This window comes from Carex rostrata, chromosome 13 (assembly GCF_964058835.1).
Source record: "Carex rostrata chromosome 13, lpCarRost1.2, whole genome shotgun sequence".
In the NCBI taxonomy this organism is placed as follows: Eukaryota; Viridiplantae; Streptophyta; class Magnoliopsida; order Poales; family Cyperaceae; genus Carex; species Carex rostrata.
This window is the reverse complement of record NC_135930.1, coordinates 3,077,303-3,092,929: the sequence shown is the minus strand read 5'-3', so window position 1 is coordinate 3,092,929 and position 15,627 is coordinate 3,077,303. Positions and strand designations below refer to the sequence as shown.

Here is a 15,627-nt window from a genome sequence, read left to right as displayed (position 1 = left end):
ACGAAAAAAGTGAAAAACTAAACCACTTCAATTTTTTTTTTTTTTTTTTGGTTTCATAACGTACCCTATTAAATACTTCCAAATTCTAATTAACGCAAAATTTTAGAATGACACGTGAAGCAGTTTAATTAACTGCAAGTGCACTAATTGTCCTCTGAAAGTCTTCCCATCTCCTTATTACTATATTTTGTGCATTAACATTAGTACAAATTAAAAATGACAAAATTAAATGCATACTTTTTTTTAAACAAAAATTGTTTGTGATTTATATATATCTTTCACGGTTGTCCACTTCTAAAACAGCATCTATTCATAAACCCAAAAGAACAAAAAGAGATATATAAATGTCTTCAATTTTCTTCCTGCTGCTCCTCTCTTTTACTGCCTCTTCTGTGTTGTCTACTAAAGATGATGAAATTGCGCTACTCAAAATCAAGAAGCAACTAGGCAACCCCGATGGTCTCCGTTGGTGGGTCAAAGGATTCGACTTCTGTGATATCAATGCCAATGAAGTACCGCAAAACTCATTTATAACATGTACCAGCACAGGTCGTGTTAGAACTCTCCAGTTTGAAAACTTAGCCATCACCACCTCCTTTCCTGATGCCATTTGTAGCTTAACCGAAATAGATTTTTTACAGATTAGTAATATTCCTGGATTTTATGGTTCGATTCCATCATGCATTACCAAACTTTCCAATCTTCGTACTTTGAATATATTTGACACATCTCTCTCCGGCCCTGTGCCCAGTTTTTACAACCATACCAATATGATAGGCATCTATCTAGCACGTAACCATCTATCTGGTACTATTCCACCATCCCTCTCTACCTTACCAAACTTGGCTTACTTGGAACTTCCATCAAATTATCTCACAGGTACCATACCACCTGGGATTTTTCATAGGTCATCTCACACACTTGACCTTTCCAACAATAGCTTAACTGGTGAAATACCAAAATGTTACGGATTGGTAGATTTCTGGATAATTCTCTTGGCAAACAACCGACTCAGTGGTGATGCTTCTGTTTTATTTGGAAAAGATAAGATGACAGGTAAAATTGATCTGGCTAATAATGACTTGGAATTCGATTTGAGTCACGTAGAATTCTCGAATAATTTATACGAGTTTGATCTAAGCCACAATAAAATATATGGGAAAGTGCCGAACTCACTTGCTACAGCTGCTGGATTATATTTTCCAAATCTATCATTCAACAAGCTCTGTGGGGAGCTACCTCAGGGTGGTAACATGTGGCGATTTAATGCGGCGTTTTTCGCTGACAATGCATGCCTTTGTGGAAATCCACTACCATCATGCTCCATTTTAGCACCTGCACCTGCGTTCGCATCTGAACCACCATTTTGATTCAACACATTGAGTTCCTCTTCTATTTTCATTTGATCAAAGATATCAGGCATTGTCATGTCATGTTGTTTCTCTTTTATTTATAAGTAAAATTTATCTATTCATATCAGTAAAATTTATCTATTCATATAATGGGAAGTTTTGCCATGTTTGTCACATTTACCAGATTTAGTTTATTTTGTTTCATCTCTAACACTCTAATTCTAACAAGTACGCCGGTCAAACCATACATATTTTTTGTACACAGCATGCAATCTAACAGGTTCTGGAACAAGAACCTGTAATTTTATCAGTCCAGGACTCATTTGACCAGGTATAGTAATTAGGCTAAGGTATCAACGAGCTGTGAGGCCTTGTGGAAAACAACATTGGATTGAAAATTATAATTAAGTGATTGTGTTGTATTGTATTGTCGTAGAGATAAATATGTAACATTATGTCATGTAATTTGACAATGGTAGGCTGGTAGCTGTGTAAATTGAGCACATAAGCTATAGAGCTTGCATGCGATAGTACTGCAATCATCCAAGGCAGCTATAAGCTATAGAGCTTGCATGCGATAGCACACAAGGCAGCCATTTAATTGCACATGATGCATTGCAAGTGGAGGCAGTGGCCTTGAATCAGATCCTTGAACAAATAAAGAACAGGGCATACACAAGTCAGGAATGTACTTACCAGGTGATATCAGACTCCAAGATCCTGGTGAAGGCCATCTACAACAAATCGCTAGATAAGGTTCCCTCTTGGCGAAACCAAGTAAATGTCAAACACAAAGGGAGGAACTATGTGAATTGAGCAAGAATCAGGAGATTTAATTTTAATGGAAAACCGAGTTCAAGATTCATGGAAGAGCTCGGCTTGCAAGATTCATGGAGGTATGACTACTGGTACGAAATCAGAGCTTTAGGAGGGGACACCAGGGCAAAATACGGAGTTACTGGTAAGAAGGAAGCTTGTCAGATAGTTTAAAGGAAAGTTACAAGGAACCCCTCCATTTGTTTTAGTTTTACGAAAAAGGAATAGGCGGGTTAGATGAGGGGTCGCTTTTTAGTTTTTAAGTTGTCAGCTTTCTAGTTTTTTAATATCATTTGCAATTTCGATTTTTAGTTTTTATGCTATGATAATGTAATTCCGGTAAGACTTTCGTTTTTATTAATAGAGTATGTCTATGGGTTTTCATAAAAAAAAAAACAAATTCTATATATTCTATTGTACCTTATAATCACTGTCGAACTGGTACATGTTTAAATATTAATCAAGTGATTTAATTTTTTTAATGATATGAAATTAATATATTTTATTGTATCGTACCTAATCAAATAATATTTAATTTGTATGAAATTTGATTTTTGTATTATTTGTATATCCAATTATATTAATGTGAGAATATATTATTGTTAAAGTTATTAAATAAATCAGTATTAAGTAATCTATTCTCTTGGAATAATATTTAAATGGTTTGGATATTTGCCGATTTTTTTAAAAATACCCAAAAAAATAAATAAATTATTAATAATAACCAGTTTTTTGAAAAAATTTAAAAAATGCCCAAACCGCCTCAAAATTCGGCGGTCCTGAGCTTTTATTCCGAACCGCGGTCATTCCGATTTTTTTTTTTTTTTTTTTTTGTTCAAAACCACGGTTCGAGAATTTTTTTTTTTTTTTTTTTTTGCATTTTTTTGCAAATCAAATTTGCACCTCTGGTTAACATAGCAAAACACCTTCAAAAATCGTGAAAATTGACCGACATGCAGTCTTGACATCGTAGAACAGGACTGTGAAGTTTCATACAAAATCTCCAAACAAGTCGTGAGATATCAGCTCTCAAAAATTGCCCGAACTGCTGAATATTTCATTATCAGCCCAATTTTTGAGAGCTGATATCTCACGACCTGTTCGGAGATTTTGTATGAAACTTCACAGTCCTGTTCTACGATGTCAAGACTGCATGTCGGTCAATTTTCACGATTTTTGAAGGTGTTTTGCTATGTTAACCAGAGGTGCAAATTTGATTTGCAAAAAAATGCAAAAAAAAAAAAATTCTCAGACTGCCGATAAATTCGGCGGTTTTGAACAAAAAAAAAAAAAATCGGAATGACCGCGGTTCGGAATAAAACCTCAGGACTGCCGAATTTTGAGGCGGTTTGGGCAGTTTTAAAAAATTTTCAAAAAACTGGTTATTATTAATAATTTATTTATTTTTTTGGGTATTTTTAAAAAAATCGGGATATTTGTCTTGAGATATTACCTTAATATTCATCATCATTTTGTTTTATTAACACAGTTGTGTGTCTTTCAGATCATATCTGATGGTTCACAACTCGCAACATATTTAAAGGCTATGGCGGATTTTATACAATTCAAAGGTACTTAGCTATCCTTGTGGTTTTGAAATTTTTAATTATATATATTGATATTTAATTGATTTTTTTCTTTTAATTTTTTATATAGTTTAATCTCCACTAGCCTAGAATTCTACATTGTAGTTGTTAAAGACTTGAGTTCAAATCTCACATTTCACACAATCAAACGGTGTAGGCTAATTTAGATAAATCTCTTCGCATCAGTAGAATTTCTTCAGCATTAAAGGGAAAATAACTTGATGGTCCATAAATAAATAGATATACAAAATTTATTACTACACCATTACATATATTACATGCCTATTTAATATGAGGGATCCACTTACAACATTTGTAAGTTACAACATCTTATAACAATTCGATTTTGCGGTTTTCAAAGTCCAAATAGTCGATCCAAACTGTTCAACATGATCTTTATATTAAAATGTGCTTTGAGATCAAATTTTTTATTTTTATGAATTTTTTTTACTATTTATTAAGTATTTTACAAAATTGTTGTTTTTCAATGGTCCAAAATTGTTTAAAATCAATAGTTTTGTAAAATATGTAATAAATAGCAAGGTTTTACATAGCGATTATTGCGTCATAATGGAAAGGCTAAAAAAAGCTATTGTGAATGGCATAGTTATAACGAAAGCTATCATACAAATTAAGTGTTTTTTATTTAAAAATTATATTTTATATTTCTATTAATTATATTTTAGAAAATTACTTGATCTGAAAATTCTGGACCATCCAAAAACAGGGATTTTTAATAAATCTAAAAAAATAGTAAAAAAATTTCAAAAAATATATAATTGTGTCTCCAAACACATATTAATATGGAGAACAAGATGAACGGTTCGGATCGACTGTTAGGATTTTGAAAACTCGAATATTGAGCCGTAGCACGGACCAACCCGTGATATGCATAGTACCATTGACTCACTCATAAAATAATTGTAAAAGCTGACATGTTGATTATAATTTTAATTGTCTGAATACAAAATAATTATTAGTTTTGTAACTTGTTTAAGTATCATTCGACGTACAATTATAATGTAAAATTTTAAATTACAAAATTAGGACTAAATTTAAAAATAAAATCAATTGCAAAAAATAAGCATAATATAAAATTTAATTAAAAGTAATTGCTATAATAACTGCTATCACAAATTAATCATCTTTGGTAAATTTCTGAAACGAAAGTGCTCTAATCAAATCATTCATCAAGTCCCAACACATCAACTTTTACTTTTCACCACATAAACATGTTTCTTTCTTTCTTTGTATAAACCTCATTAGTATAATGTACACAATCAAGTTACTATTAAACCCTGTTCTCCACTTTGTTGTCTTACCTGCTTGTCTGCCTTTCTAAGGTAAAGATATGGACGGAGCTGATTTAACTTGATAGGAACAACATAGTCAAATGAAAATATATATTGATACGCTGCATGAAGGCAAATCTACTCTGTTGATATATTTACCTACCTTTGTATGAGTATGAATACTACGAAGCAGTGTTGTAAATAACGATATGTGGTTGTCGGACGACAAGGTACCGCTAAGCGGTTAATTAGGAATAATCGTCCGATTACTCGGAAAAATTCATGATGGTTTGGTCACTGCCAACAACTAATTGGCCGATTAATCGATCTAAAATGGACGTTTTTTACAGCACTGCTACGAAGTATCTCAAATTTTGAGTTTGGATCCGGATTGTCTAGTTAGATTCTGGACCAATTCGGCCGAGATGAAATGCACATGGTCTCTTTAAGATTCGTACCAGAGCAAATCCGATGGTCCGAAACTATACTCAAAATTTGAGCTACTTTAGGTGATATGAATTCCCTTTGTACTCTATGATGGGGCGAACCCACATTCATCCACGGAAGACAGCTGCCCCCTCTGGATTTCGACTTTTTTTTATTTTAGTGAAAAATTTTCAAAAAATTTAACGTTTGTTTTTTTTCTGAAATGGATTTGTCCCTTGTTAAACCCCTCCCTCCCGAGAGAATTAAATCCTGCATCCGCGCCTGACTTTATATAATTCTCTTCCTCCTCCCAAATCTAATTCTCTCTCCAAATTAATGTCAAATGGTTTTAATTACTCTGAAATTAGGAGATAGCTCCATCTATCAATGGTTTTAATTACTCTGAAATTAGGAGATAGCTCCATCCATTAATGGTTTTAATTACTCTGAAATTATGAGGGCAACTGGAATGATTGATACAACATCTCTTTATTAAATAAAGAAAAAAGTAGAATGGGCGTATAAGAACCAATCAATTTTTTTTATTTTTATCATTGAGCTTTGTCATAAGTTTTGTTTGAAACATTTCTTTTCTCATTAGTAAAGTAGTTGTAAAGGCTGATTAAATTATTACAATTTTAATTGTCTGGATATAGGTAAAATAATTATTAATTTTGTAACATGTTTAATTAATAATCTATATATCTAAAACTGTCATATCGATCGACTTACAATTAGTTTGTAATTGCCAATTACAATTTCGTATTTCAAATTAACAAAGTACTTAATTTATAATATTTTTTTAAAATTGTCATATCGATCGAAAATATCGGCCTTTTACTTTTTAACAACTAATTTCTTTTTTCAGATTTCATGTCCTTCAAAATTACGTTTTTTTCTCTTCTAAAATTTATAATATCATACTTATCCTTCTAAATTTAAAGAACTCACAAATTTATTCAATTTATTATATTTTTATCAAAATAATAAAAAAGATATTGCCTTTACTAAAAATTTATCCATTTCTTCTTATTTCTTTTGTTTCTCACGAACCTCATGATTACTAATTAATGTAGCGTGCGTGTCCCCTCAGATATAGAAGAGATACAATTAAAATATGGACGGACCAGATTAGTCTCAGTCAGACCAGACTTTAATCCAGTGCCTATATAAAACATGGGATTCGTTTCGAGATTCGTGTAAGGATAAATAAACGGTCCCGATCTAACTCATTGCACATCAGTTATTGCACTGGATGAGAATTTAATGATATATGTACCCATCATTGATCAGAATTCGTATCCTCTGAGATATCTCAAACTTTGCTTGACTTTGTGGAAAATCCCAATCGTTTAAATACGTTCTGCACGAATCTCAAAGCACAAATAATAAGGACCCTACATCACCCCCGAATAGGCACCGGACACATCGGTCACGCAAAAGTTGAGATATCTCAGAGGATACACACTCTCATTGATCATTCCATCTCTCTCTCTCCTTCCTTCCTCCTGAGACTGCTACTTTTGGGGGTACATTTAGGAGCTTCTCAACTGAAGGTTTCTCCTACCTTAAACAGCTTAAAATTGTTCCTTGAAATGAGGAAAAGGCAATCTCAAGTGAATTTGATCCGAAATTTTTATTAATACCTTTTCAAAAAAAAATAAACAAAAAAAATTCTTATTACAAGGTATTCGAAAAATAATCGGGCTGCAACGACAACTAGCGGTCCCATTTTTTAGAGTCGCAAATTGTCATTGCGGCCCCGCAAAAACTAAAAAATCCAGCTTATTAGGTTGAATTTTGAAATTTTTGTGGGACCGCAACGATAAATGGCAGCCCCAAGAATAGAACCACCAATTAATTATCATTGCAGTCCGAATATTTTTCGAATTCTCCAAAATAAAATGTTATTTTTTTTTACAGAGGTACATTTAAAAATTTCAGAAATTTGATAATTGTAACGTGAAAAGTTTGACGGGCTAAATAAGAGAGGTCATAATGCCTCTATTTATTATATGTCTTTGTTATTTTTGTTATGTTTTTATTTTTTGTTATGTTATTTTTTATTTTTCACAAAATGTCAGTTTGTTGTGCACCGGGTGCAGTAAAGAAAATGCATAGGCGATTTGGCAATATATAATGTGCGGAAGGCTTATATTGGGCCAAATCAGGCCCAGGAAACACTCCAACTTGATCGTTATTCACTTACAAGCTGCCAGTGAGGAATTCATTTCCTTTGAGTTAACTCATTATTTGAGTTTAGATCCGAATCATCCGATCAGATGTGGCACGGATATTAAAGAATCCTTGTACGTTCCATCTCCAATCGAATCGGTCTGGATTCTGATCGGACGGTGTATATTCAATTACCTCAGAGGATATGGATTCTTCAGGTGAGAGCGTTTTTTTTCAAAATTAAAAAACAAAATTAAGAACCGAAAGAGAAAGCGAGGGAAGAGGGTGGCGGAGCGAGGCGGCGATTGAGAGGTGAGCCTATATTAAATTCCTTTCTAATAGACGGGATCGATCGATCTCAGTGTCTCAGTTACAGCTTACTCCCTTCTTCGTAATTTCTAGTGTTACTCCATCTCTTCCTCCTCCTCTAATCGAAATCCCAGTAAAGGAGGATCGATTAATAACAAAATTGAAACGGAATGGTGGAATTTCATATAAACAAATTGACCGTATATTTCCAGAAAGCACAATGACACAAATCAAATGGTGAGATGAGGTTTTAGCGTCCTTAATTACTGTAGCAATTACTTTCTGTCAAAAATCAAATGGTATTTGTATTCATATATTTTTCTTGCACATATATGTTTGCCTGTGGTTGTTGTAGGAGGAGCATGGAAGTAGACACCAATGGACGGAGATGGAGAGTGACTTACACAAAACATTTAAAACAGAAAAGAAAGGTTTATCATGATGGTTTTCTCGAGATTAGTGCATCTGGTGACAAGGTAGGCAGTATTGCTTTCATCTACCATTTAGTATTTCCATCTAAAAAAAATAGTAAAAAAATTCTAAAAAATGTAAAATTTGATTTACAAGTACATTTTCGTATGGAGATCATGTTGAATGTCTCATATCAATTGTTTGAACTTTTAAAATGTAGATATTGATCCATAGTACGGACCAATATATGCTATGCATAGTACCATAGCCTCACTCTTCCATCTATGTATCTATGCATAGTACAGTCAATTGAGTGCTTGAATTGTGGATTCACTCATTTAGGTTCGGTTGTATGATGAGAGCGAGAACCTGATAGAGATCAAAATCCTAGGCAAGGCTGACTCAGTTGAGTGCGGCAAATCCTTCACCATGAATTCTCATCTTGTTGACATTGCCGATGCTGTCAACCTTTCATCTAATCCTACTGTTACTCCCCTTGCACAACAAAATGGTAATCTTCATTTTTTCTTCTTCGGGTTGTGTCATTCATTCTCTAAAGGTGATAACATGCTAGCGCTCACTGGTATAAAATCCAAAATTCGCAGGAAACAAGAGGAACTCTTTCCATAGGAAATCATTGCACCAGGTCTCTAACATGGTGGAAAGCAACACCAATGGTCAGTAAATATCATCACCCGTATATGTTTCTTGTTTTTTTTTTTATATATTTTTTATTTTTTTATTTTGAATATCGGCAGGAAAGAAGGCTGAACCTTGTACCACTGGTGCGCCATCAAGCAATTCATCTTTTCCACAGTTGCTTCTTGAAGGTTCTATAACTTTCTCCTTTTCTGTTTATCTTTCTTTTCCTTTAAATCATGTTCCGTTGCATTTTATTTATTCATCATGGTTTTTCATTTAATGTAGAGTGGAGCGTGTTGTATACAGCCCAACTAACACAAAAGGCAAAGAAGTACCATGACGGCACATTGCGACTTTCCCAACTTGGTTCCCACACAAAACAGGTTAAAATTTTGCTGGGCAATTTTTTTTCAAATGTGAGTTAAAACTGTGGTGGATTGTATAGTTTTTTCCATTCAATGATGCAAAATGCATACTGGTACAGTGTAGAGATACAGAGAGAAGATAAATTGACTAAATGATACTTTCGTATTTTCATTGATTGATTTCTGTTGTACAAGATACTGTCTATTTTAGACACAGGGTTACACAATTACAATAACCTAACTAACTAACTAACTTCTGTTAGGAGTCCTAATCAATCTTGTTTGATGATTCTTCTAATAAATGGGTAGCAATGGAGCAGGTGCAGCTATATGATGAAAATGAGAGGCTTCTAGAAAGCAAGGTCTTAGGAAAAGATGACGTGCTCGAGTCCGGCCAAACTCTTATCATGCAAGCTCATCTTGTCGACATCAGTCTCTCTACAATTAAAGTCGGGAAAGAGAACTGCTCAGTCTCATCCGTCAGAAAACCATTTCAGAAACCCGCTTCTCCTATCCACAGTTTTGTTGATAGTACTAATCTTTTTGTTTCATTTTTACACTATTTTTTTTTTAAGAGCTTCTTGATAAAGTTCTTCTTCTATACTGACATATGTTTACGGTGCAGCCAGGAAGGAGGCAGCCTCTGTTGAGCCTAGTAGACCAGGAACCAATTCCATTTTGAAAGGTTAATATCCCTCGTAATTTCTTGTACATCACTGCATGTGTTGTTTTGTTAGAAGTAATCAGTATCATCCAACTTCTTTCCACCCACTGACGAGTAGGGTTAATAGGCCCCATTGTTTTTGTGCCCCAATCTTGCCTTGCATCTTTATCTCCGTTTTAAAAGTCCAAACAGTGGATCTGAACTGCTGAACAAGATCTCCATACTAAAATGTGCTTGGAGATTGATTATATTTTTTTTTGTAAATTTTTTTAAATAGGTACAAATTCACTGTTTTTGAATGGTCTAGAATCTTCCGAAAAGCTGTGATTTTGTACCGTCTAAACAAATAGTAAAAAAATTACAAAAAAATATAAAATTTGGTCTCCAAGCAAATTTTAATATGGAGATCATGTTGAGCGGTTCGGACCGACTGTTCGGACTTTGAAAACAGAGATAAGGATGTGAGGCATGGGGGGCACAAAAACAATGGGGCATTTTAACCCTACTCTAACATAAATGCCTCCTACTGATTTGATGAGTTTTATGTTCCATACATACAAAAACAGATCTGTGTATTCTACTTCTGATCGCCATCTCTCATGAGGCACCCACTTTTACTGTTTCAATGGAGGATAGACTTATCACAGAATTGTACTTGAATGAGTGCAGAATGGAATGTTTTGTACACGACCCAACTAAATAAGAAGGCTAAGACATATCATGACGGCATCTTGCGACTTTCCCAAGCTACAAATTCACTCACAAAACAGGTTGCTGTTGTGAATTTAGTATGAATTAAATTCTTCTTTATGGTAAATGAATGTCTTAGTTGCCTTAAGCTATTTTAACCCTTTTCTTTTTAGATCACCTTAGCAAGTGAAGATAGTCAAATATTAGGTAGTCGACATATGAAGTCATTTGAATGTATAGAAAGCGGTGCTGAGTGCGAACTACCTGGATATATGGTTCAAGTTTATGACCTACGTGTCTGTCAAGAAGGTCATTTTTATCTCTTCATTCTATTTTCATTTGAAATATGTATCGGTCTTACTTCAAGCATACTAGAAATAAAGTATAGGTGGAAGTGTGGAACAATCATTTTAAACAGCTCATTTGTTGAATGTTAATTTGTCCCCAAGTAAAATGGGTAAAACTTCCCTTGTTTTTTTATCAAATAGGACCAAAAAAGTGATTCTGGCTTTGAAGCATAAGTAGGGGTGTAAACGGTCGGATACGGATCGGATAGTGGTCTTACCGTATCCGTATCCGTTATAATTTTTCGGATACGGATACGGATTCGGATAGTCTCGGATACGGATACGGATCGGATATTAAATGTTACGGATACGGATCGGATATCGGACGGATACGGATATTTTTCATAATTAGCTTGTTAGTTACAAAACATCTATTATATTATTAAAATATTAGTCACTAATTATGTCATAGTGTTATATTGTTCATCAAAATATATATCTATATGCAATTTAATAAATTATTCGTACAATATGCAATTTAATAAATCAATTTAAAAAACATATATCACATTTGTTGTGGTTTAAAATATAAACGGTCGGATACGGATAGTAAAATGTCTTACCGTATCCGTATCCGTTATAATTTTTCGGATACGGATACGGATACGGATAGTCTCGGATACGGATACGGATCGGATAATTTAAGTACTTTTCCGGATTCGGATTCGGACGAAATCGGATATTATCCGATCCGTTTACACCCCTAAGCATAAGTCTTTAAATGGGGTAGGATATGCAGGTTCTAATCAAAGGAGCCCTTTGAAGCAATTTGTGAAGTCAAAGACATTGATGAAAAACACATCTACAAGTGAGAAGGAAAATATATTTTTTTTTCTGTTTGATCAATCAGAAAAATTACCAAAAAGGATATTTAACAACCTTTATTGTATGCGTGTTTTTTTAAAGATGGTGTAGACTATGGAATCAAGAAAGAACAAGTAAAGGGTACAAGCACACAGACTGGTAACAGCACGGAGATGAAAAACTTGATCAAAAGCATACCTACAAGTGAGAAGTAAAATATATATTTTTTTTCTTTTTGCATGATGAGTCAGTAAAAGTCCAGAAAGGATTTTAAAGAACCTTTATTGTATGTGTTTTATTTTAAAGATGGTTTAGACTATGGAACAAAGAAAGAACAAGTAAAGAGTATGAGCACACAGACTGGTAACAGCACAGAGATGAAAAAATCAACAAACACTAAGGATTGTGTCACTGTTGCTAGACGAGATGGTGTGTTTTCTTGATCACGTGATGTTTTCATATTCTGTTAGGAGTGAGGCTATGGTACTATGCATAGCGCATATTGGTCCGTACTATGGATCAATTTGTCCATTTTCAAAGTTCAAACAGTCAATCTGAACCATTCAACATGATTTCCATATGAAAATATACTTGTTGATCAAATTTTACATTTTTACTATGCATAGGACCATAGTTTCACTCTTCTGTTAGTATCATGATGTTTTCGTATTCTGTTTGTATCAATTCGTGTCTTAAAGTTACCAAAGAGAATGTTTAAGAACCTTTTTTTTATAAGATGGTGTAGACTATGGAACAAGGAAAGAACAAGTAAACAGTACAAGCACACAGACCGGTAACAGCTCGGAGTTGAAAAAATCAACAAACATTAAGGAGTGTGTCACTGTTGCTCGACGAGATGGTGTGCTTCCTTTACTTATTTTGTCAATATCATGATGTTTCGTATACTGTTGGTATCAGTTCATTTTGGAAATAACAACTTTTGTGAAGTCATCAGGCTCACTATCCATAATTTTTTTTTTAAAAAGATGGTGTAGAGTATGGAACAAAGAAAGAACAAGTAAAGAGTATGAGCATAGAGACCAGTAACAGCATGGAGATGAAAAAATCAACGAACACTAAGGAGTGCGTCACTGTTGCTCGACGAGACGGTGTGTGCTTCCTTTACTTATCACATGACATTGTCATATTTTTTTAGGGTTTATGGGTCTGTGTGATTAGCCTATATACCAAGGATGAAACAACTACTTTGTGAAGTCTTTAGTAAATACTAAATACTGACTATTTATACACTTTTACAGCTCGTCAGATACTGTCAGTGCTAAAGAAACCAACAGCAGTGCCAAAGAGAGAGACAGTGCAAGTAGCGAAGAAGGCTCATCTCTCTTCGCACCTTATACAAATTGATTACAGTATAGGTGAAGAGAAGCGTCCAACAGTAGAAGGGTCGTATGATAAAGATCGGAATGCTTATCACCGCTCCTTGACTTCTCTACCTTTTATGTAATAAGCTTCATGTCTCTCTTTTCTATATTTGCTCATTTGAAAACTTAGCAGTTTTTGCTTCTGCCAAGGTTTAAAAAAAAACTTAGCAGTTTTATGCCATCAGGGAACAATTGAAGCATACTCAATCAGTTTTTTTGTGCAGAAGGCAGGCTGTTTTATTTGAGAAATATCATTGACACGATATTAATTGCAGGCTCCGTGAGATAAACAGAAAAAGAGTGAGGCTATGGTACTATGCATAGCACATATTAGTCCATACTATGGATCAATATCTTCATTTTCAAAGTAAAAACAATTGATGAGAACCGTTCAGCATGATTTCCATATGAAAATGTAGTTGTAGATCAAATTTTACATTTTTCAGAATTTTTGTACTATTTTTTTAGATAGGGAGAAAGGGACCAATCTGCACCATACATAGTACCATTTAGATTAGTGTAGATTACCTAACATTATGTTATGTTTTTATTTTTTGTTGGATATAGGGAATCAGGAACCCAAGCTTCAGAAATGCAAATGAGGGTCAAAGAGAATTGTACCAGTTCCGGCATGCACAACAGTTCATCAGGTTAGCATGTCGACAAATGAGATTTTGTAGTTTAATTAGCAGTAATGCCTTCAACTTTATGTTTTTCTTTATTTTCATGAATATCAAATAATTTGCAGTTTTAAGTGATATTACCATCTCAGCTTCATACGAGGGCAGATGTGAAGGCGTAAACTTGGTATGAAACCTAATATCCTAAGATAAAAATACTTTCACATTGTATCAGATTGATACATATATTATTTTGATTTTTGTTCTAGCAGGATTTGGAGAAGGCAAATGGAACAGCAGGCACTGTGGAGGTATTATTTGCTGATTCTGACAACTTTGATTTCCCTTCATTTGATCTTGGATTCTAGGTATTAATAATGTGCGATTTTATTTGAATTTTTGTAACTTGTTGAGTCTTCAGAAATGGATGAACATTTTTAATCAAAGAATTAGATAGTTAATATTGGAAATTTATAATTCTGATTTTTAGTTTAACAGAAAATTTTGTTTGATTGGCAACTCTCTGGATTTGTTGATTTAAGAACGGAATGGTTATTGAAAAGGAAAAAAAAAAAAAAAAAAAGATCTCCAGAGTAATTTGTAACCTTTTAAGAGGAAAATAGAAAAGGACAAATAGCTTTTTCAACTATTTCAATTTTTTTTAAATCTAAATCTTTTTGAAGTATTGAAGATCAAATTAAACAATTGTTTATCTTGTCGTTTCAACGCAAAGTAGAGCCAATTTGAAAACTACAGCTCTTATTAATAATTTTGGCGACTCAATAAGCTTGAAGCTTCATTTTATCTAAAAGAAATAAGAATTTGATTCTAAACTAGAGGGTGTAAAATGGAATAGATATTATTTGTAATGGATCCAACTATTATAAAAATTTTAATAAAATAAAAAACTTTATTTATCATGTATCATATTTCATTCAAATAAAAATGATATATATATATATATATATATATATATATATATGAGATGGGCTATGGTGCATTGCAATGCATGAACCCCCTTATGCATTGCACTATAATCACGGATTTAAAGTCCAAACGACCGATCCGAACCGTTAGATGTTTAATCCATATAGAAATGTGCTTGGAGACCAAATTTTACATTTTTTGGAATTTTTTTACTATTTATTAAGCATTTTTTTAAATTGCTGTTTTGCTGTGAACAGTAAAAAACAGTTAAATTTTCTGGACCATCAGATCAGCGACTTTCAAAATTGCTTAATAAATAGTAAAAAAATTCCAAAAAATGTCAAATTTGGTCCCCAAGCACATATTAATATGAAGAACAAGATGAACGGTTCGGATTGGTCGTTTGGACTTTAAATCCATGATTTAGAGTACAATGCATAAAAGGTTTCATGCATTGCAATGCACCATAGCCCATCTATATATATATATATATAGAGAGAGAGAGAGAGTGGCTAAGCTCAAATCGTTTGTTCCTGGGCTCAGGAACAAACGATTGGGTTCTCCAATTTCCGAAGTTCAAACGGTCGATCCAAACCGTTAAATGTTTAATCTATATTAAAATGTGCTTGGAGACAAAATTTCATATTTTTTGGAATTTTTTTACTATTTATTAAGAGGGTTTGAAAGTCGCTGTTTTTTTATGGTGCAGAATTTTAATAAAAACAACAACTTTCAAATCCTTTTAATAAATAGTAAAAAAAATTCCAAAAAATATGAAATTTTGTCCCCAAGCACATTTTAATATAAATTAAACATCTA

General features: G+C 33.4%; 2 protein-coding genes across 2 annotated transcripts; both read left to right on the top strand.

Moving 5' to 3' along the window:
* Positions 1-334: 334 nt before the first annotated feature.
* Positions 335-1,370, top strand: LOC144564788 (polygalacturonase inhibitor 2-like). The gene has a single exon (XM_078314389.1). The coding sequence runs from the start codon at positions 345-347 to the stop codon at positions 1,368-1,370; it is 1,026 nt and encodes a 341-aa protein (XP_078170515.1). The 5' UTR covers positions 335-344.
* A 6,537-nt stretch (positions 1,371-7,907) lies between these two features.
* Positions 7,908-14,443, top strand: LOC144564604 (uncharacterized). The gene is made up of 19 exons (XM_078314213.1): positions 7,908-7,959; positions 8,312-8,432; positions 8,710-8,878; positions 8,973-9,044; positions 9,126-9,197; positions 9,295-9,392; positions 9,695-9,905; positions 10,000-10,059; positions 10,708-10,808; positions 10,902-11,037; positions 11,815-11,883; positions 11,982-12,083; positions 12,186-12,308; positions 12,616-12,738; positions 12,866-12,988; positions 13,139-13,340; positions 13,829-13,911; positions 14,010-14,068; positions 14,151-14,443. Exons 2-19 carry the CDS (start codon positions 8,319-8,321, stop codon positions 14,247-14,249), a joined length of 2,016 nt encoding a protein of 671 aa, XP_078170339.1. The 5' UTR covers positions 7,908-7,959; positions 8,312-8,318; the 3' UTR covers positions 14,250-14,443.
* The last annotated feature ends 1,184 nt before the right edge of the window (positions 14,444-15,627 follow it).